We start from the raw sequence: 24,297 nt of genomic DNA on the forward strand, positions 1-24,297 counted from the left end.
TTCTGGATACAGAAAATGTTCGACTGCTGCCCTGGCCAGCACATTCTCCAGATCTCTCATCAGCTGAAAACATCTGGTCAATGGTGGCCGAGCAACTGGCTCGTCACAATACACCAGTCATCACTCCTGATGAACTGTGGTATCGTGTTGAAGCTGCATAGGCAGCTGTACCTGTACACGCCATCCAAGCTCTGTTTGACTCAATACCCAGCCGTATCAAGGCCGTTATTACGGCCAGAGGGGTTGTTATGGGTACTGATTTCTCAGGATCTATGCACCCAAATTGCGTGAAAATGTAATCATATGTCAGTTCTAGTATAATATATTTGTCCAATGAATACCCGTTTATCATCTGCATTTCTTCTTGGTGCAGCAATTTTAATGGCCAGTAATCTACACGAGAACGCAGGATGTCTGTGACGTACCATTGCGCCGACAGAGTTCCCTCAATCAGTACTATCCGTGACCTGATGACTCACTGCACCATCGAGCCAGAGTAACACCCCTATACTTTTCCGCAACATTGGGAGCATGAGATCTGTCGCCAGGTCGCTGCAATACCACCCGATTATGGTCATCTAGGGTTGAACAGAACCGCGACTCATCGCTGAACACAATGCGACACCGTTCATCTACATTCTATGATTCCCAGTCACTGCACTTATCCAAAGGCAGCCGTCTGTGGCTACTGCATGCATGCATGTCTAGTCCGTCTGCTGCTAGTCTCCGACCAGAGGTGCAGCTTACTTGTTCCCGCATGGCAGGCGCGGATGTGAAGGGGTTGCACTAACCTGGGACTCGACCGACTTGCAAAATCCACAATGAAGGCACTGTAGATCTCTGTCATGTTCTGTTAACGCAGCCTTACATAATAATATCCGTGTCGTGCACAGAGGTCACTCAACATTTGATGTTAATCACATCCTTTGCTTACTCTACCAGGCTTGGTAGTAACACTAAACACGAACAATACCAATGCACTTCAACGTCCGTTCTATCTGTCACAGACAGTTACAACTTTGATCATTTCCACACCCACCGATGGTATGTACGAAGTTATATTGACATTCGACAATGTTTTTTAAGCACCTCTCTTTTTTTCGTCAGGCAGTGTAGCTTTGTCTCCCTCTTCATTCCTCAAAATATCCTCTCTGCTATGAGCTATTCGGAAATACGAAAATACACTCTAAGACAAAAAGCTGCGCACCAAGAAGGAATTATCCGAACGGGACGGAAACCTGTAGATGTGATGTACATGCACAAATAAATAAATATTACAATATCTCAAAAAATTGTATGATTTATTCAAGAGATACAGCTTCATAAATTGAAGTAGTCAGTAACGAGGTGGTCCACATATGGCTCTTATTAGAGCAGTAATTCGGCTTGGAACTGATTGATTGAGTTATTGGATGTCCTTTTGAGGGAATCGTGCCTATCTTTTTTTTTTCATTTGGCGCTTTAGATCGTCAAAATATCGAGATGGCTGGTGGGCCCTGCCCATAATGCTCCAAACTTTCTCAGTTGGGAAGTGATACAGCGACCTAAGTGGCATCGGTAGGATTTGGCAAGCACGAATGCAAGCAGTAGAAACTCTCGCCTTGTGCGAGCAGGGATTATCTTCCTGAAACGTACGGCCAGAATGGCTTGCCGTGAAGGCCGACGAAACGCGGCACAGAATATCGTCGACGTACCGCTGTGCTGTAAACCTGCCGCGAATAACAACCAAGTGGGTCCTGCTATGAAATGAAATCTCATCCCAGCCCATCAATCCTGGCTGTCGGTCCTTACGATGGGCGGTCAGGATGTCGTCCCACCGCTGTCCGGGGGGAGGGGGGGGGTCTCAAATATACGTCTTCGTTAATCATCGGGGTTCAGTTCGAGGCGGGAATATCACTGAAGACAATTCTCCTCCATTCACTGACATTCCAGACCGAATGCGAGCGACATGAGAGTAAACGTGCTTCTTGGCGTACGGAAGCCAATGGTAGTCGGTGCAAGGGACACCGTGAGTTCAGCGCTCTTTCTGTGAGCCGCCCATTAACGGTTCTTGTGGTGACTGAAGCACGAGTTACACGTCGGATCGATGATAATAATGAAACCGGGGCTCTGAGTGCCTCTCTGACGATTGCTTAGTCCTCATGTTCTGCAGCCTCTCTAGGTCGACCGCCTCGTTCTTAAAGCAGTGTTCGGCCTTGGTTCACCCATTCCTACCAGCAGCGTCCAATAGTGGCATCGCTCCTATTCAAGTGTCGAGCGATTCGCCGATTACTCCAACTGGCCTTATTGAGCCCAACACACGTCCTCTCTCAAATGCTGACGTGGCGGTCTGGAACCGTAGTTACTGTTCAACTGAGTACACGGAATGAAATTCACAAAAACTTTAAGTCCTGGTATCGAATGCCCCTCTTTACTATCCTTTTCAGCTGCGCGTTGAAACTGCGCTGCTACGTGACACATTCATACATCGACCGCCAAACTTTACAGTTTTGCATTTCCCGTTGAATATAAATTTGTGAGAAATTTGCGTAACTCTATCGCCTTAGAGTGCATATTAACCGTTTAGTCTGATTTATTCATACAGATCTGTTCAGATCACATGGAAAATAAGTTGAAGATAATTTTCTGCGATTGTTAAGCCTGCACTAGGACACGTGACCCTCACATAACAGTAATAAGTGACACATATATTCCTCTATCGATCAGTGCTCCTACTTTCAAAACATAGTGCTTTAAATACTCTCAAATGTGGGAAAGGTGTATTGAACACTGAAAATACAAACCTCTTCCAGATCGAGCATAGCGGTCCGGACTTGTTCCAGGTTGTCCATCTCACGAAGCTGGCGCTGAGCCAGGTCTTCCCGGGCAGCTACCAGAGTCTCGTGGCGCTCCACCAACTCGTCTATACTTTTGAAGTCTGACTGTTCGACTACCTCATTCATGTAGTCCTGTGAGAAAATGAGCACAAAGCTTAACATACTAGATGCACTAGTAACATACAGACAATAAATATCAAACCCCCTGGCATGCTGATTGTGTCCCAACACGAGAGCGGCACAACAATTAATTAACACAAATTCTTTCATCCTTTCTCAAACATAAATACATTCTTTCTTCTCCATAACTCCCATACCTCTCCCTCTCATTCACAGTATGACACCCATCCCTGCAACTCTCCACAATCCCGCTTCCCAAATACTAAACACATTCTCTCTTATGTACAGTGGATCATTTCGCTTCCATACATCTCTTTTCGTTCTTGAAAATAGTATATTAATATATTTTGGTTACTTACGCTTAGCCGGCCGTGGTGGCCAAGCGGTTAAAGGCGCTACAGTCTGAAACCGCGCGGCCGCTACGGTCGCAGGTTCGAATCCTGCCTCAGGCATGGATGTGTGTGATGTCCTTAGGTTAGTTAGGTTTAATTAGTTCTAAGTTCTAGGCGACTCATGACCGCAGAAGTTAAGTCGCATAGTGCTCAGAGCCATTTGAACTTACGCTTAGACAATGAACTGACGTCATTTAGTTCCGGTACGACGGGCGTAGAAGAATTATGGGCAAAATTTAAACAGACCATAAAGTATATGCATAGTAAGTGGATTAACGACGGAAAAGACCCAATGTGGTTTAACAACGAATTACGGAAATTGCTCAGGAAGCAAAGGTTGTTCCACTCCCGGTTCAAAACAGAACTTGCAAAATAAGAAAGCCAACGGTATAAAAAGATATATGCGCGAAGGATGCAAAAATTATCACTGTCAAACCTTAGCAAACTATCTGGCCGAAAACCCGAGAACATTCTGCTTCTACGCAAAACCGCCAGGCGAGTCTAGGGCTGCCATCGAGTCACTCGCTGACCAGTCTGAAGAGACAGCAGAAGATAGCAAGACGAAAGCCGATGTTTTAAATTTCGCGTTTAAGAAATCATTCACTCATCATAATCATACAAACACGCCGTCGTTTGACCACCGAACAGACGTGGACAACATAGTAATAATCATTCCCGGCGTAGAGAAACAACAGTTCTTTCTAAGAGTATTCTATGACATTTGCCCCTTACTTAGCTTACATTTAATGCGAATGTCTCGCCCAGTTCAACCTCCCGCGCCCCCCCCCCCCCCCCAGAAAAAAGATAACAGCGTCCGTCCGAACAGGCCTTGAAGGCCCAACGATACCGACCGGCCGGCGTGTCATCCTCAGCCCGTTGGCGTCACCGGATGCGAGTACGGAGTGGCATGTGATCAGCACACCACTCTCCCGGCCGTTATTATTTTCCGTGACCGGAGTGCAAAGTCCCAAGCAACTGGAAAAAAGCGCAGGTGACTCCTTAATGTAACAAGGGTAAAAGACATGACCTGCAAAATTACTGACTAGTACTGTTAACATCGGATTGCTGCAGAATCCCTGAACATAGTCTGAATTCGAATATCATAAATTTTCCTGAGACCGAAAATCTTATCTGCACAAATCAGCACTGTTTCTGACATGAAATACTGCAAACTACGGATGAAAGGCAACAGGCAGATTCCATATTTCTAGATTTCTGAAAAGCATTTGATACGGTACCCTAGTGCAGACCGTTAAAGAAGGTAAGAGCATATGGAACAGGTTCCCAAATATGTCACTGGCTCGAAGACTTCTTAAGTAATAGAACTCAGCACATTATCCTCAACGGTGATTGTTCATCAGAGACAAGAGTATCGTAAGGTGTGGTAGGACCGCTATTATTTTCGGTTTACATTAATAATCTGGCGGACAGAGTGGACAGATATCTGCGGCTGTTTGCTGATGACGCTGTGGTGTAAGGGAACGTGTCGAAGATGAGTGACTGTAGCATGATCCAAGATGACTTCTATAGAATTTCTAGTTGGTGTGATGAATGGCAGCTAGAAAAATGTAGGTTAATGCGGGTGAGTGGGAGAAACAAGCCAGTAATGTTCACATACAGAATCAGTAGTGTCTTAATCAACACAGTCACGTCGTTTAAATCTCCGGGCGTAACGGCGACACGAAATGGAACGAGCACCTGAGGACTGGCTAGCGAATTCGAATCGTCGACATCGGTTTCTTCGGAGAATTTAGGAAATTTGTCGTTCGTATTTAAAGCAGACTGCATGTAATACACTAATATGACTTACTCATGAGTACTGCTTGAGTGCTTGGGATCCGCACCATATCGGAGTAAAGAAAGACACAGAAGCAATTCAGAGGCGGGCTGCTACTCGTACTTTTGTTACCGGTAGGTTCGAACAACACGCAAACACAACGGAGACGCTTCGGGAACCCAGATGGGAACCGGCTTTTCAAGCGGACTACAGAACGATTCTACTGCCACCAGCATACATTTCGTGTAAGGACCACGAAGATTCGAGGAACTGGAGCTTATACGGAGGCATATAGATAGTCGCTTTCCCCTTGATGTATTTGCGACTGGAACAAAAAAGGAAATGACTAGTAATGATACAGCATACCCTCCGCCACGAACCGTACGGTAGCTTGCAGAGCTCGTGTGAAGATGTAGATGCACCCTCATATACACTCCTGGAAATTGAAATAAGAACACCGTGAATTCATTGTCCCAGGAAGGGGAAACTTTATTGACACATTCCTGGGGGCAGATACATCACATGATCACACTGACAGAACCACAGGCACATAGACACAGGCAACAGAGCATGCACAATGTCGGCACTAGTACAGTGTATATCCACCTTTCGCAGCAATGCAGGCTGCTATTCTCCCATGGAGACGATCGTAGAGATGCTGGATGTAGTCCTGGGGAACGGCTTGCAATGCCATTTCCACCTGGCGCCTCAGTTGGACCAGCGTTCGTGCTGGACGTGCAGACCGCGTGAGACGACGCTTCATCCAGTCCCAAACATGCTCAATGGGGGACAGATCCGGAGATCTTGCTGGCCAGGGTAGTTGACTTACACCTTCTAGAGCACGTTGGGTGGCACGGGATACATGCGGACGTGCATTGTCCTGTTGGAACAGCAAGTTCCCTTGCCGGTCTAGGAATGGTAGAACGATGGGTTCGATGACGGTTTGGATGTACCGTGCACTATTCAGTGTCCCCTCGACGATCACCAGTGGTGTACGGCCAGTGTAGGAGATCGCTCCCCACACCATGATGCCGGGTGTTGGCCCTGTGTGCCTCGGTCGTATGCAGTCCTGATTGTGGCGCTCACCTGCACGGCGCCAAACACGCATACGACCATCATTGGCACCAAGGCAGAAGCGACTCTCATCGCTGAAGACGACACGTCTCCATTCGTCCCTCCATTCACGCCTGTCGCGACACCACTGGAGGCGGGCTGCACGATGTTGGGGCGTGAGCGGAAGACGGCCTACCGGTGTGCGGGACCGTAGCCCAGCTTCATGGAGACGGTTGCGAATGGTCCTCGCCGATACCCCAGGAGCAACAGTGTCCCTAATTTGCTGGGAAGTGGCGGTGCGGTCCCCTACGGCACTGCGTAGGATCCTACGGTCTTGGCGTGCATCCGTGCGTCGCTGCGGTCCGGTCCCAGGTCGACGGGCACGTGCACCTTCCGCCGACCACTGGCGACAACATCGATGTACTGTGGAGACCTCACGCCCCACGTGTTGAGCAATTCGGTGGTACGTCCACCCGGCCTCCCGCATGCCCACTATACGCCCTCGCTCAGAGTCCGTCAACTGCACATACGGTTCACGTCCACGCTGTCGCGGCATGCTACCAGTGTTAAAGACTGCGATGGAGCTCCGTGTGCCATGGCAAACTGGCTGACACTGACGGCGGCGGTGCACAAATGCTGCGCAGCTAGCGCCATTCGACGGCCAACACCGCGGTTCCTGGTGTGTCCGCTGTGCCGTGCGTGTGATCATTGCTTGTACAGCCCTCTCGCAGTGTCCGGAGCAAGTATGGTCGGTCTGACACACCGGTTCTAATGTGTTCCTTTTTCCATTTCCAGGAGTGTATATATTATGTATATACGAACTGAAGTAGCAAGACGTGATGAGCGACCTAAGTCACCCAGTGTGCTAATAAACGCATCAAATTGCAGTTTACGCAGGGATGTAAAATGCTATTTTTATAATTTACTTTATCTCTTTTAGATAATGGAAATAATATGACATTTGCTGCTTTAATACTTCTTTGAATTACAAATTAAGCTGTGTTATTTGACTGAAGTAGTACGTCCACATACATGCTGAATCGTTTGACGGGTAAATGCAAATGAAAAACCTTTCGCCAATACAGAAGGTGGACATTTTGTGGTCAAATGAAAGTAAACAGAAACAAAATTTGATTTGTCTGACACGCTATTCCGTAAACTAACTACTGTCTCGTTCATTTATTGCTGTTGTAACTTCACCTTGTCGGCTGTCGATGTGACAATGTGACTTCTGTTGTGACTTGGCAAGACAGCCAAGTCACTATGAGGTGAAGCCGAAAGGCATGCGCTTAAGCTCACGCAGGCTGGCGCGAGGTCTGGAACAGTTAAAGGGAATTAATAGTAGCAAATAAAGTACGTAGTTGATGTAATACTTAACTTTAATCCATAATTGGTGTACATCGCTCTTGTTTATACATGTTTTATAATCTCAATATAAACTGGTAATGGCGCCTTGCTAGGTCGTAGCAAATGACGTAGCTGAAGGCTATGCTAAGTATCGTCTCGGCAAATGAGAGCGTATTTGTCAGTGTAGCATCGCTAGCAAAGTCGTCTGTACAACTGGGGCGAGTGCTAGTGAGTCTCTCTAGACCTGCCGTGTGGTGGCGCTCGGTCTGTAATCACTGACAGTGGCGACACGCGGGTCCGACGTATACTAGCGGACCGCGTCCGATTTAAAGGCTACCACCTAGCAAGTGTGGTGTCTGGCGGTGACACCACAACTTCTGTATATTGATAACAGTCTACAAGATGCCGCTGATACGCCTGTGCAAAAAAGGCTCGTTACCCCCAACAAACGGTATCAGGTATAACTAAAGAAATAACTATTACTGATTCATTCAGTAACACAAATACTCAACTTTCACGACACCTTACAAAATTTATAGCCAGTGCCCGCGTTACATTCACAGACTAGGTCCAAACCGGTCTTTGCGACTGTTTCCTTCTCAGGGTGGGCACTGCGCCATGCCGATGTCGTGCATTGTTGCTGTGTTGCTGATTTCATTTCGGACTCATCCTCAGCGAGCGCGACCATTCCTCCGCCGAACAGGTCGATGCTTCTCTTCAGGTGACCTGCGATGCAGCTGTTGAGCTTCATTGAACTGAAGTGGTACTGCCCGTCAAGCCCCAGAACGCGGCTAATATCCTGGTTTGCGCAGTGGAACGAAAACACACACTACTTGTTCCTCGCGCCTCCTGTTATGCGGGCGGTTTCTGTTGCAGGCTGCTCGACTTGCTGGTAGTTTATTTCCGCCTGGTGATTAGGCTGCCCCGTGCAACCTGCGTTGCTAAAGGGAAGGCTAGCCTGCAGTGGAATTGCAAATGGAGACCGAGAAGCAGGCCCCTTTACCTCGCCTTTCAAATTCTATCAGGTGCTGATAACGCTATCTCACACGAGTATACATCAATTCCGTGCCCTTCGTAGTGTTCACTCAACATCTGAGCCTGTTCATGTCCCTTATGCAGAGTGATTTCTTCCACCGTGTACAAAGTCTGGGCATTGATCAGTGAGAGAACAATGAACAAAAAAGGTGTAATGAACTTAAATGTCCGGAAACGCGTCGTTTCCATGCTAGACGCCATTTATTCAATCATACATTGTTACAGAGACTGCGGCCTAATACGCACTGTTCCATATAGCCACTGTTACACCATGTGTTGAAAATATTTTCCATGTGCCTCGACGCATCAGTGTACGCGCCATACCATGTTCCATCACTTAACCTTCACATCGGCCACGCTACGACCGAACAATGTCAAAGGCAGCATGAATACGCTGCTCCATTGTCTCCACATCTGGAATGGGCACTACATACACGATACTTTTGAGATGACCCCATAATCAGAAATCGCACGGGTTGAGATCCGGTGAACGAGCAGACCATGCAACTGGACTCCCTCGTCCTATTCGTCGACCAGGGAACGGTGAGGTGGGTTGGAGCACCATCATGTAGCAGCCACATAACCCTTCGAATCATCAGTGTCATTTCTTCCAGCAGGGGATGCAAAGACACCCGTAGGAAACGCCGATAGTTCCGGCCTATTAGGCGACGTGGAAGGAAGACTGGTCCCAAAATACGGTCGCCAATTATCCCGGCCCACACATTCCTGCTGCACCGATACTTATGATTTGCTGTCACCACACCATGGGGGTTCTGCATAGTATCCCACAGATGACTGTTATGAAAGTAGAAGATACCACTCCACGTAAAGGTTTCCTCATCTGTTCAAATGGTTCAAATGGCTTTGAGCACTATGGTACTTAACATCTGTGGTCATCAGTCCCCTAGAACTTAGAACTACTTAAACCTAACTAACCTAAGGACATCACACACATCCATGCCCGAGGCAGGATTCGAACCTGCGACCGTAGCGGTCGCGCGGTTGTGGACTGAGCGCCTAGAACCGCTAGACCACCGCGGCCGGCGTTCCTCATCTGTGAATAGGATGGATGACACAAATCCCGGAATGATGGCTGCCTGTTGAAGAAACCAGCGACAAAACGGCTCCCGATGTGGGTCAATAGTAAGCCCTGCACACGCTGTAACTGATAGGGTAGTAACAACTGCCATGGAGAACGTTCCACACGGTCGTCTGGCGGACAAGCTGCCTGGTCCTGACACGACGGCCGCCTTCCACAGTGTTAATCAAGTGGGAGAACGCTCCAGGGCAATTGACGCTTGTCATTGGATGACTGCTCGTTAGAGGCTAGGACTGGCTCTCGAAGAAGGGGCGGAAGTTACTAGGGAAGAGAGAAGGAACCAAGGTCACTTCGTCCGCTGTTAGTGAGAAAATCACTTCGAATTCTGCTAACAGAATTCAATATGAGAAGTAGTCATTTCACTTTGGAGCTCCAACTGGAGCGTGATGTAAGGTTTACGTTAGGGAGCTTTTCGGGATTCACAAGCATCGTCCGACACAGTGGCCGCCGACAGCAGCACTGGAGGACAACACAACGACGGTATTAAAAAAAACGGCAAACTCTGCAATCGACTTCGGCGTGTATAGGTCGCAATGTGCTCAGTTTATTGAATAGTGGTGAATTCGAAATCACGACTGTATACTGTGCAAACTAATTTATGTGTGACTGTTAGTCACGTGTTTTACAATGCGGCAGTATAAGTTTTGTTTTGGAATGATTCTGCCATCTATTCTTTCTCTTTTTTACACGAGTTGCCAGGGACTGACACTATGTCGTCACCACGTCCGACCCTCTGGAAGACAGTGACTTAGGTGTCATTTCACGTGATCCTAGCAGTTGATATATCTTCCACTCAACAGCGCTGCCAGTTCACGCTGTCCAGACCAGCTGCACATGAAGTAAGCAGTGTGGAGGCGGCCTGTTTATCAAAACAGCCACGTGAGTCGAGGCGACAATGTGAATCTTCACTAAGTGCCAGTCAGATTCTTTTTTAAAAATGGATCAAATTTCTCTGAGCACTATTGGACTTAACTTCTGAGGTCATCAGTCGCCTAGAACTTAGAACTACTTAAACCTAACTAACCTAAGGACATCACACACATCCATGTCCCAGGCAGGATTCGAACCTGCGACCGTAGCGGTCACGCGGTTCAAAACTGTAGCGCCTAGAACCACTCGGCCACCCCGGCCGGCGTCAGGTTCTTTGCAAGTCAGAATACTCATGAGTACAGTGAGTGATTAAGATGAAACAGTGCAATTTAAAGTGTGTTTATATCTGGATATTCCAAATTCTAAGGTACAGTACTTATCTAAAGACCTAAATTTACAGATGTAAACTGTATGCCAAAAATCTAGTTCTATTCCGTCCCTGTCCTCGATTTGTGACGGCGTCCACCTCTACGCCCTACCGATACCTCCGAAGAAAAAAAGAGTTAAAATAACGTTTTAAGACGTCTAAATTTCAAGAAAACGCCCCCGGAAGGACACAGCACTGGAACGTCTTTTTTACAAATCCAGCAGAGCTCCCTCCTATTTTCTTTCTTCATTTCTGAACCTTTGGGCTATTAACTTTGGGTATTTAACTTGGAAATATTATACACCTTGCGTATACTCTTTTGTAATGATATAATTACTCTTGTTATGTGCTTATGTGATCAATTGACGTTATCTGCCATAACAGAAATCAGAGGATTTGACTGCATTCGTTCGAACAAAATTAAGCTTGTTTGTTTAAAAAAAGACTAACAAGATAGACTAGGATGAGTTGACTTAATTCTTTATGTAAAGGACGATACCTGCTATTAGTAAATAGTTGATTAGTTTAACATACACAGTTAATTGTTTTGCTAACAACATTTCTTAAAACTCAGATTATGCATTTGCTTTTGCGAAGAAGCGGTTAAGGATTTTGCCCAAAAATATGTCTATTTATTAATAGACACATTCACTTTAATTGCTACAGTTCTGTAACTGAAAAACCTTCTGTTGGTAGTTGTATTTTTTGTCTTTTTCCTGACATTTTCTTGAAATGTTAGATATTATTCATTTACGTCATGTGTACTTTTTTTCTAAAGCTACGTTTTTGTGCAACTACTTACTCTTTGCAGCTACATTTTCATGTGGTGACAGCTATTAGTGGATATAATTCAGGTCCCTGTTAATTTACCACTCGGAAGTATTTAACTATTGTTTCTTTCCCGTCTATTGGGGCATTTCTTCAATGATTAATTTCACAATGAAACTTTACACCATGATAACATTTCTGACTAATCGTTGCCCACTGACAGTGGGTTCTGATATACTGATTGTTGCTGCTTTGAGGGTGCGCTTGGCATGGAAAACTAGCGCTACTGTACAAACGGTGTGTGTAAGGTGCTTCCTAAATGCGTTTTCGGTATAATTATTTGTGCAGCATTCTGATGTTCGTAAAGTTTCAGTATGAAGACATTAATGCTGTATTGTGGCATGCAAGAGATTGTTAAAGCTGAATGTATTTAAAATGTTTGAAAGGAATAATGACTTTGATAATAAACCGTACAGCCTGTGATTTGTTAATGACTGTTCTCAGTCAAACCTGTCATTACCCGCTTCCTTAAAACAAAAAAAAATCGTAAGTTTCTTGAAGCAGGGAGAGGCGGCACCATCGTTTGATATAGCGCACCAGCCGATCGTGATTCCGTAGGAAGGTAGATTAGAAAAAGGTAAAGCATCATTTACAGCATTTGTGTATTTAGAGAAAGCTTTTGGCTGTGTTGGCTGGAAAACACTCTTTGGAATTCTGAAGGCGGCAGGGAGAAAATACAGGAATGAAAGGTTATTTCCAATTTGCCCAGAAAATGTACTGCAGTTAGATGAAGACTGTTAAAGCGCAGTAATTGTAAACAGAGTGATATAGGGTTGCATCATACCCCAAGGTAAAACGTGAGTAATGAAATTTAGTCAAATTAAATTATGTGATGCTACGGAAATTCGATTTTAAAAAAAAATGGTGTCCGCCCCGGTAACTGAGTGGTCAGCGCGACAGAATGTGAATCCTAAGGGCCCGGGTTCGATTTCCGGCTGACTCGGAAATTTTCTCCGCGTCGCCGAAGTGGCGTTAAATCGAAAGACTTGCACCTGGCGAACGGTCTACCCGACGGGAGGCCCTAGTCACACGACATTTATTTTATTTAAACGGTACAATGATCAAGAAGTAAGCGAAATCAAGGTGATATTTGATAAGATAATTAAAGTTCAAGAAAAATAAATAAAAATATGAAGGTCTGCCGATGACATTGTACTGTAGCACTGTCAGCGGCGGCAAAGGGCTTGGCAGAGAGGTTGGGCTGAATAAACAGTGTCTTGAAAATAAGTTATGAGATGAACGCCAACCAAAGTAAAACGTGAGTAATGAAATGCAGTCAAATTAAATTAAGTGATGCTGCGGAAATTCGATTTAAAAAAATGAAGCTCTGGAGTTGCAGTTTTGGAAGAAAAATAACTGAAAATAGCTCAAGCTGAGAAGATAATTATTTATAAAATTTAGACTTGCAATGGCAAGAAGTTTTTTCTGGATAAGAGAAATATATTAAAATATAATATAAATTTAAGTACTAGGAAGTATTTTCTGGAAGTATTTGTCTAAACTCAGTATGGCGTCAAGCTGACACGCAGTGCCCTTAAAAACCTTCCACCTCTGACGGATTTCAAGCAGTTATGTGCCATATTAGGGCAAACACGTTTTTAAAGGAAGTTTCTGCCTCATGTAGCTTCCATCAGTGAACCACTGCACGAGTTGTTTGTAAAGGCACCAAACAGAATTGAAGCAGTGTATCCCAAAGGCCATTTAACAAGTTAAAACAATGTTTTCTTAATACTAAATGTCTTATGTCATAATTATAATCCGGACAAGATGCTCACAAAACATTATGTCCCAGTCTCATCTGGGTTTTGAATGCTAGGTTGTGTTCGCTTCAAAATTCTGACAGTGACACAAAAATATTACAGTCAGATCAAGAAGGAGGCCCTCGCAGTTATATTTGCAGTGAAGAAATTCCATTGTTATATTTACGGATATAAATTATTCGTCCTCACAGACCCCCAACCTTTCTGGTTAGCTTTAAGCCAAACAATTCAGGGTGAGCCAAAAAGGACTTTTAAAATTTATTGAGATAACTTACAGAATCGGTAGATGTGTCACTTTGTAGCAAACAACTTCAAGTTTGGATCACATAGTGTGTCATGTACCTCATTCCGCCATCAGGGGCGCCTGTGTAGTGCACAGCTAAAATGGCTACTTTCACTGGTGTGGAGCGTGCTCGCTGTGTGAAACGAACTCTGCAACAACTGTTTGGCATAGATCGATGAAGATGACCAAAACGGAATAGTTTACTTCCAGCAAGATGGTGCATCACCTCATTTCCTCAGGGAAGCTTGAGGTTTCCTACCAAGTGACGTAGTGCAGTGGCTAGCACACTGGACTCACGTTCGGAGGATGAATATTCAAACCCAAGTCCAGCCACTGTGATTTAGGTTTCCCATGATTTCCCTAAACCGCTTAGGGCAAATGCTTCCTCCGAAAGGGATCAGCCGCTTCTTTTTTCCACCATTCCCTAATCCAAGCTTGTGCTCCATCTCTAAGGATCTCATTGTCGATATGACGCTAAACGTTAATCTGCTTCTCCTCCTCCCTTTCCTTCGCCTTGTGCTTCTCCTGCTCTTCAAGGTTTCCTTGATAATCGCTTTCCATGTTGCCGAATCGTCCATGAATGGCCACCTCGCTGCCCAGACTTATTCTCTGGGATTTCACTAAATCCCATGTGTATTTTCCTCCCCTACCAAACAATTTAGCCGACCTGAAAAATCGAATCTACGCTGCCACTGCACAAGTTACGCCAGATTTGCTGCAACGAGTGTGGGAAGATATTGATTACCAGTGGGATGTTTGCCATATCACAAATACAAGTCACATGGAACCAAAATGACACTTGACACTTTTATGTGGAACTTGAGGCTATTTGCTACAAAACGACACATCTACCAATTCTGTAAGTTATGCCAACAAATTTCTCTGTCACTTCGAAGTTGTAAAGTCATTTTTGACTCACCCTGTACTGTCCCCCATGAACAGCTCAATGTCTGCAGCGCTGGGCGCTACTTCTGTCTAATTACGGCTCTGAAATCGTAGTCAGGTTCACACCTCAAAACACGAATGCACATTTGCTTTCAAGTCTGCCAACATGGCAAGACAAAAGTTCGACTCACCAGCTGATGTCTGTTTTTCAAAAGATATCAGTAGTCACGACGCTGCAGAAAATTTCCCAGTAAACTCCAGTTTAATTGCCAAACTTGTGCCTAAAGATCCTGTTTTAATGTAAGATCAAACAGCATATTCAAACGGAGTGACCTACTGATAAGAAATTACTTAATCAGCCAGAGATTTAATCTTATTGTACAATGAGACATGCACTTATAGTATACAAGGGTGTGATTCTGGTACATTCAGAAGCAGGCAAGAGATGAATGGTTACTACTGCAGTGCTTAAATATAAGATACTGCAGATCCTACATTCATGCCACTATGGCATAATTCGTACTAAATGTATAGCCAGATAACATTGCTATTGGAAAAAGGTTGGCTAAGTGTCATTTATATCAAAAATACCAAACAGTTCTGCCTTGGAAATATTTTCTGTGACCACAGGCATCAGAACCCCGGTCGCATCAGCATACCGAGTTTACAGGACCATTTCTCGAAGCCAATGGCTCATCGTCATCAATGCTTTATACACATTTCCGTTTGTGATACAGATGTCATTGGTATCTTCCACAAAGGCTACTGAGGCTTTGTCAAGGGTCTTCTCTGTTGGAGAATTGCCGCGCGGGATTAGCCGAGCGGTCTTAGGCGCTACACTCATGGACTGTGCGGCTGGTCCCGGCGGAGGTTCGAGTCCTCCCTTGGGCATGGCTCTGTGTGTTTGTCCTTAGGATAATTTAGGTTAAGTAGTGTGTAAGCTTAGGAACTGATGACCTTAGCAGTTGAGTCCCGTAAGATTTCTCACACTTTTTTTTTTTTTTTTTTTTTTTTGGAGAATTGCCAATATCTATTGTCATTGACAATGGGACACAATTATGAAACCCATAGCGTTTCACACTTCAAGTCAGCACCGTTTCATCCTGAGGCCAACAGACTCACCGAACTTTCCTGTCACACACCACGATCCTTGTTCAACAATACAACAAATACAATGCACTATTGATCTTCCTCACTCGGTATAGAGCCACTCCACACGATGGACAATCTCCAACTGAGAAACCACATGGAAAATAGGGTCCCATAGTAATATCAATTTTAAAGCCACTTGTGCATCCACAAGCCAAGCGTCAACAACAGTCAAAACATTTTTTTAACTGAATGATCCGGTACCCATTACAGAGTACAAGTATGGGAGAAAGACATAGGTACCAGGAACAGTTCTAGAGCAGCTTGGTAATGTTGTGTTCGAAGGTAAACGTTCACATGGGGTCGGAGTGCGCCACAAAAATCAAATCAGTCCACGCTGTGCTGACACTCATATAAGCAGAACTCTAGGCTGTTTCCTTTTACAGAATGAGAAGACCTGTACGCGACTCGCCATCTTGGAGATCTTCCAATGCAGCCAGCAGTCGCTCCCACCAGCACCTCCAGCAGTGGGGCCCAGCTGCAGCCAGGCAGCAATAAACCGATGCAGTAGACAATGCGTCTCACATATCAGACCATCCTATGAACGTCAGAATGGGAAATGCTTGACAGGTCATTTTTATTGTTATTTTCACACCTGATATAGGTAGGCCAGCAGCGGCATACTACGCCGCTCTTCGGCCACTTGTATGACTTATGATACAAAAGGAGACGATTGCAGAACAGACATGGTGGATATACAAACGTAGACATACAAAATTAAAACACACGGAGCCGTTCACGGGCGCAGTGTCCAAAATAAAAACGTTCAGAAACGTGGACACGCACAGAGAGATGACACACGCAAACTATGGAGCACAAACGATGAAACACTGGAACACTGGAACACGAACACGACAGCACACACAAACACTAGGTAGGGGGGTAGGGGAGGCCCAGGGTAGAGGAGGGAGGGAGGAACTGAGGAGGGAGAGAAGGGAGAGAGGGTGCCCTTGGGAAAAAGAACACTGGGAGTTGATGAGGATTTTCAAAGTTGGTAGGAGGGGTAGATGGAGGGGAGGAGGGCATCATCATGGAGGAGAGTTGGTGGAAGCCACCTTGGGCGAGGGTATGGAGAGTGGAGAGATGGAGAGTAGGTGGGACGTGGGAATACAGGTGCGGCAGCAGACGGGGGTGGGAGAGGATGGGAGAGACAAGTGGGTGAGGGGGATCAAGTTTGCAGGAGGTGTAGAGAATCCGTATCCATTCAAGGAAAAGGACTAGGTGCAGGAACGGGATGAGGGCATATAGGATCCACATGGGGGATCGAAGGTGGATGCGATAGGCGAGGCGGAGCGCATGGCGTTCTAGGATTTGAATGGATTTGTAAAAGGTAGGCGGGGTGGAGAGCCAGGCAGGATGAGCGTAGCAGATGGTAGAGCGGATGAGGGATTTATAGATGTGGAGGATGGTGGAGGGGTAAAGAAACCATTTGCAGCTATAAAGGAGCTTGAGGAGATGGAGTCGGGAGTGTGCCTTGATTTGGATAGTCTGGAGATGGGGGGTCCAGGAGAGGCGACGGTCAAGGGCGACACCAAGATACTTGAGGGTGGGAGTGAGGGTGATAGGACAGCCATAAATGGCGATATAGAAGTCGAGGAGACGGAAGGAAGGGGTGGTTTTGACTACAATGATCGCCTGGGTCTTGGAAGGATTGATCTTGAGCAACCACTGGTTACACCAAGCGGTGAACCGGTCAAGATGGGATTGGAGAAGGTGTTGGGATCGTTGCAGGGTGGGGGCGAGAGCAAGGAAGGCGGTGTCATCAGCGTATTGGAGAAGGTGGATGGGGGGTGAAGGCGGCGGCATGTCCGCCGTATACAGAAGGTATAGAAGAGGGGAGAGGACGGAACCTTGGGGCACACCGGCGGAGGGGTAGAAGTTGTAGGAATCCGTGTTATGGATGGGACATCCCCTCACCATGTTTTTAAATGGGTTTTCCACAGTGTCACAGGTAAATGCAAGCGAGGACAACATGTGAGCACCCACCAAATATGCAAGTCGGCAAGCAAGGAAGCAGGACGCTAATGAAGCCAGCTTGCTTAATCAATGTTCCCCCCCACGGGAGGGATTCTGTTTACTTGGCTCAAGAGGTACACAGCAATGCAACAAGACGCCGCCATTACATAGGCGCAACCACACACCAGGCGCCTTCTCATTTCCGAGCAGCCGCCTGCAGATGGCGCCCTACGTCCACCAGCGCGTCAAATTTCTCCGCCAGTGGTGCAGCCTTCCACCGAAGGGAGCGGTGTCAGCCGTGGACTATTCTGTTTCCTCCTAGTACGTGGATGGAAACCCTTCTGACAACAGAAACTAAAGATGACATGCCACAGACACTCGTGCAGTTCCTGCATTGACTACAGTTGCTGCAGTTCCACGAGTTCCAGCAGCACCATTGAGGAGACTTCAGTTTCGACATAGTAGTCACTATTTACAGAACAACAGGTACAAGTAACTACAAACGCCTATACACAGTGGAACCTCGCTTAACGAGCACCTTCTATAACGAGCAATTCGCATGACGTTCAAAACAGCTTGTAAAAAAATGACTCGCTTATTAAGCGATGTTTCGCATGAGTGACGATCATTTAGCGTGACGTCACCAGCCGTTCGCACGCGACGGAAGAAACGTTAAACAATGTTAACACGTTTCATTGTCGGCAACGGCATTGAACCGTCTCTTTAGTACGTACTACAGTCTGGATTTAGCGCTCTTTCTGCACCATCTTAGTGCAGCTTGTGATCACACATTTTCTAAACTTGTGTTCACACAGTGTTTTTTGTGTGCAAATTTTAATAACCTTCGTATAAATGTCCCCAATGATAAAACTGCAAGAAGACTGCCATAAGAGAAAGAAAATGACAATAGAAATGAAACGTAAAATCATTCAAAACGCGACCATGGTGTGAGCGTTGTTATTTAGCAAGCACATACGAGGGTAAGTCAATTATTATCCGCAATTTAGTTATATTTTTGTTATTTTGGTAGTACTGTCGTTTTATGTTGATGACGCATGCTTTGTTTATTTGTTGTTATATCTTTGCAATTTTCAAGCTGCTAGGTTAGTTTCGCTATCGCTGCCGTGCTGTTGGCATGGCTGCTCCGCTGTCTATTTGCACCAAAGAAGAGCAACGTTCAGTGATCCGTTTTTTGTGGTCGTAAGGCGTATCAGGGGCCGAAATTCATCGAAGACTTTCGGTACAGTACGGGAACAGTGTCTTGCCACAACGGAGTGTCTACAAATGGATAGAAAAATTCCGAAATGGTCGCACAAGTGTTATGCACGATGAAGGAGCCGGACGACCGTTTCCCGCCACAAATGAAGAAACCATTGAGCGTTCACGTGAAATGGTTCTCTTAGACAGACAATAAACCGTTGACGAAGTGGCACATCGTCTGCAAATTAGTCACGATCTGCCTACGAAATCATCCACAACAGACTTGGGTTTCATAAAGTTTGTGCAAGGTGGGGCCCAAAACAACTCACAGAGTTGCATAAACAAACGCGCTTGGACATCTACAAAAAACATTTGGATCGCTATGGTAACGAAGGGGACAACTTCTTAGACAGAATCATTTCTGGTGACGAAACATGGACGCATCATTACGAACCAGAGAGTAAACGGCAGAGTATGGAATGGAAACATCCAAATTCGCCGTGCAAGAAAAAGTTCAAGACCCAACCGTCCACAGGAAAACTGATGCTTACGGTTTTTTGGGAAGCACAAGGTCAGTACTGGAACATTATGGGGAAAGGGGCATGACAATAAACAGTGTACATTACAGTGAGATGCTTACTGCCAGGCTAAAGCCTGCAATTCGAAGCAAACGCCGAGGATTGCTGTCAAAAGTTGTGTTGCTGCACGACAATGCCCGTCAGCATACTGCTGCCTACACTGCTGAAACGCTCCAGAAATTCAAATTTGAAGTACTGGATCATCCTCCATTAGTCCCGATCTTGCCCCTTCTTATCACTCGTTTGGTCCACTCAAACAAGCATTAACGGGCCGTCGATTTGCCTCAGAAGAAGCAGTGAAAGAAGTGGTGCATTCCTGGCGCGCAGCTCAACCGAGAACCTTCTTTTATGAGGGCACCAGAAAGCTCGTACAACGATGGACCAAGTGTGTTGAAAGACAAGGAGACTATGTCGAAAAACTTTGTTCTCTAAAGTTTTCTATTTGATTACAATAAAATTTTATAACTACTTTGCGGATAATAATTACACTCGTACAATCGGTCTACATCAACTATTTGCACTATACTCAAGAACAAGGATAAGGTTAAAGAGATAGATCTTCAAAGAGAATGATAAGAGTACCGAAACAATGGTTTCGTGTTCTGGACGATATCGAAAGGTTGTTCATTATATGAACAAATTAAAAGCAATTGCAAGGCGACACTATTAACGAGAACATCATTTGTGAGGAGTCGAGAATGATTTTCGCCGACCTGGTTAAGAAGATGCATGTATCAGCCGAAGAAATGTTTAAGGGAAACCATGGGTTGTTCGAGAAGTTTAAGAGAAGAACTGGCATCCACAGCATTGCGAGGCACAGCGAGGCAGCCAGTTCTGGCACAAAGACAGCAGAGAACTTCATCAGCAACTCCAAGATGCTCGTAGATTCTGAGGGTTATCTGCCGCAACTGGTTTTTAATTGTGACGAGACGGGTCGATTTTGGAAAAGATGCTGAAGCGTATCTTTATAACAGCAGAAGAGGATGCATTGCCCGCTCAGAAGCAAATGAAAGACAGTCTCACATTGCTATTCTGTGTCAGTGCAAGTGGCAATTTGAAAAGTAAACCGCTGCTTGTTTACCATTCAGAAATTCCCCGAGCCTTCAAGAAGTGTAAAGTCCAGAAGAGCAAGTTAAATGTGATTTGGAGGTCCGACAACAAGGATTGGGTGACACGTGATGTTTCTTGTGATTGGATCAATGAAGTGTTTGGTCCTTCGGTGAAAGAAATATTTGCTTGAGATGAATCTACTACTCCATGTCTTGCATGTTATGGACAAGACTCCTGTCCATTCTCCAGGCCTACAAGACCACCTCCTTCAAGAATTTCAATTCATCAAGACCAATTTCTGCCTCCGAGCACCAGTCCATTACACCAGCCTGTGGACCAGCAGATTATTCCTAACTTTAAGAAGCTCTACACAAAAGCACTCTTCGAGGATTGCTTTGAGTTGACTGATGCTACCACTCTCACTCTCAGAGATTTTTGTAAATATCACTTGAGCATCGTCGCCTGTATCAAGACGATCGAAAAGGTGTGGGAAGCTGTTACTAAAAGAACTCTCACTTCTGCTTGTCGAATGTGACTCTGAATCATTGTGAGTCAGTACCTGTGGACCTTGCAGTGAACGAGATTGTGTCTTTGGCCAAGAGCATGGGATTAGAAGGGGATAACAGTTATATTGATGAGCTTGTGGAAGATCACAACCAAGAAATGACCACCGAAGAGTTTACGGAATTGCAGTGTATTTCACAGCAGGAAGTTGTGGAGAGGAGTTCTTCAGAGGGGAAGGAGGAGGCGGTAACAGCAAAGCAGCGATCTTTTGGCGCAATAAGAAAAATGCTGAAAGCATGGGAGTTTGTTGCATTGTACATTGAAAATCATCACCCCAATAAAGCAGTGGCTACCCATGCTACAAATTTATTTGACAATAATGCTGTCGCATTTTTGCTAAGTGCTGAGGTGTTGGCAATGAATAATAAAGTACTTAGCACTGTATATATAATTTTCTTTGAACAAATGCCATGAATAACCCAGACTTTTTAGTACATTTTCTTCATGGTACAAATTATCGTGTTTTACATTATTTTGCATGGGATAAATTATTTCACTTAATGATTGTTTCGCACTACAAATAAGATTTCGGAATGAATTATTCTCGCTATGCGAGGTTCCACTATAATATTTTCTGTCTTAGTGACTAAATCATATACTGCCAAAAACACATCAAATTCATTTACATTTCATTGCATTAGTTATAATACATCTAGTATCACACATCAGTCTGCTACCAAAGTTAAGTGAAACAGTTTATCCCCACTACTAATAAATGGTACTGATTATTTCTTATTATGTTTGCATTTCTATTCTATTATTGCACTGTCAAGCAAGTGTATACATAAATTGATTTGCTTGGATACTGCTACCTTAATTGGAACTATAGCAGAAATACACTTTCTGCTACTATGGGTGTTGAGCTAAAGTGAAAGTAACATTCAGTTACAACATCCCAACAAAATATAAATTTTGTTTCAGCAGAATTACTGGGCTCATTTTTATTTACAATGTAAAGCAAACAGTGAACCATGGAATCTTGATGTGACTCTTCAAAATTAAAGTATTTTGAGCCACATTAGAACCAACTGTTTGTAATCGATATATATTTCAGGAACAAATCAGTATTGAGCACTGTAAATTGAAAAAAATGATTAACTAGTTGATTTCACTGTCGTGTTTCATTTGCCAGGCATTTGGAGTAGAGGTGAGTCATTCAGGAACGGATGGATCCTAAGAAACAGCTCACTAAAGTCAACAGAAGGACTGAGGAACGACCTCTAAGAATCAGTCATTCACTGATCACTTCAATTGTGGCTGGTCTCGTTCCCACAACGACTGTTCAACATTCCCTTTGGTTATGGCCAGTCCAGTTCTCAGAATGGTAGTCCACATTTCACTGCAGCCAGCCTTGTTCCTTCTTCTAGTTACTCCATTCCTCATTTCCACCTCAGTCTCGTTCTTTTTCCGGGTTCTAGTTTTACCAGGTCTAGTTCAGTACCGAGATGCCATCTTTTTTTTCACTGTGCTCATCTTTTCTCATTTAATTTCAAACTGTTCTCGAAATCTCGGTTTCTGGTTCTGTGTGTGCTGTATTCAGCGTCCATGACCAGTAATTAATAATTCTTTTATAATTATATACAGTAATTTACATAAAAATAAAGTTCTACATCATACATACATTTTTTCGTTCGACAAAAAGAGTAATCTGGTTATCCCTGTGCCTATCGTTGAACAGTGGAACACATACATATCCCAAAGTAGGTTTTTCTTTATTTGTAGAGTTTTTAGGTTTCATCTGTTTGAATTTTAGTGGAAGAAAGTTTATATAAAACTTGCGATTTTCGCATTTCTTCCAAAAATAAAACGTGACATGTAGGGAAGCTCTTATTTTTCAAGTTGGGCTGTTTCCTTGTGCTACAGTCAGTTTCGCTTCATGGCACAAAAAAAGAGTTGTGATTTAGGCTCCGTGGGAAAAGGGCAAGAGGAGACTATCCATGTGAAAAATCGTAGAATGGTATAAAATCGATTTACTTTTTAATTAAAAATACTTTTTTACTTTCAGTTTAATTATTAAATATCATATTGTCACATTAACTTTCATAATACAACCTATAAATTTTTCGTTTATGTGTGAGGCAAATACGATGAGAAAGTCAAATATTCTCACAAAGTTTTCTTGGATGAAGTCTCTTTTTTCCCCCTGGAACCTTATGAAGATACTCAGACACAACCTGAGGTATAAATACCTTCTGTTCCTCGTTTTTTTTAAGCTATTCCATCCGCTTGATGCCTGTCTCATCAGGATTTTTACAACTTTCAATTTAGTAACCATATATAGGACTCTGATGACATCTCCATTTCCTGTCATAGGAAAGAATCTGTCTTAAGGCTTGGCACTTAAATCAAACCTTTTTGAAGATACTCTCACTTTTTTTGGAAATTAACTGTTCAGACCCATTATTCATAATTTTTAAGTTTTTGCATTAACTAGATAATGTGGGTCATGCACTGTTACGGAATTTTATCATTCTTTTCTTGCAACGGAGTGCCGCAGGGTACTGGCGGTCACATTTCTCCAACCACTTCGCACCTATGTGGAATTCTGGCGTTATGCAGCACTATGTTTTCTTTCATTGTGGCTTCTTTAGCGATTTGTTTTATGGTTTTTAATATTATCCTGTGCACTATCAAAGGTGTTTATTACTTATGTCATTATTTAGAATATTGGCACTAGAGCATATGTCAACTACTGTCTCTTAACTCTTCCTCTTTTTAACAATCTTATTTTTGTCATGTTCTATTTCATTGCTTTTTATTACTATAATGCCTTTTATACCTTATAAGCTCATTACTGACTTCATCTATTGTGTCCCCCTTTATTTTCACTGTTCAATTAATTATTGAAAACTAGTGTATGCCGCTGAAATTAGTGACATCTGGTGAACTTACAACACAAACATCTTGTGGCTACTGTATGGCAGCTTGTTTTGAACAGTAGTCCTACTGACAACATGACTCGTCCATATGATGTTATTTATATATATTTGACGAAGCTGGTGCTGATTCTGCATTTACCATTTGATGATGTCACTATGACTGCAGTACATTAGGACTTTGCTTTTATAAAACAGGTATGCCTCTTCATACTTAAAGCGCACAAATGTGTATATTTGTCACTAGTACTTTTCATTATGGTCTATTTATTCTTTTTAAGTTGTAGACAAT

At 44.2% G+C, this 24,297-nt stretch overlaps 1 protein-coding gene across 1 annotated transcript in view; it reads right to left on the bottom strand.

Annotated features, from left to right (window-relative positions):
• Positions 1-1,137: 1,137 nt before the first annotated feature.
• LOC124712417 (coiled-coil domain-containing protein 42-like) overlaps positions 1,138-24,297 on the bottom strand; it is a 33,584-nt gene continuing 10,424 nt past the window's right edge. Inside the window, exons 5-6 of the mRNA XM_047242711.1 lie at positions 2,784-2,948; positions 1,138-1,161 (exon numbers count right to left, since the gene is read on the bottom strand). Of these exons, the coding sequence (XP_047098667.1) occupies positions 1,138-1,161; positions 2,784-2,948 (189 nt within the window). The remainder of the gene's footprint in view (positions 1,162-2,783; positions 2,949-24,297) is intronic.

Source organism: Schistocerca piceifrons, chromosome 8 (assembly GCF_021461385.2).
Source record: "Schistocerca piceifrons isolate TAMUIC-IGC-003096 chromosome 8, iqSchPice1.1, whole genome shotgun sequence".
In the NCBI taxonomy this organism is placed as follows: domain Eukaryota; kingdom Metazoa; phylum Arthropoda; class Insecta; order Orthoptera; family Acrididae; genus Schistocerca; species Schistocerca piceifrons.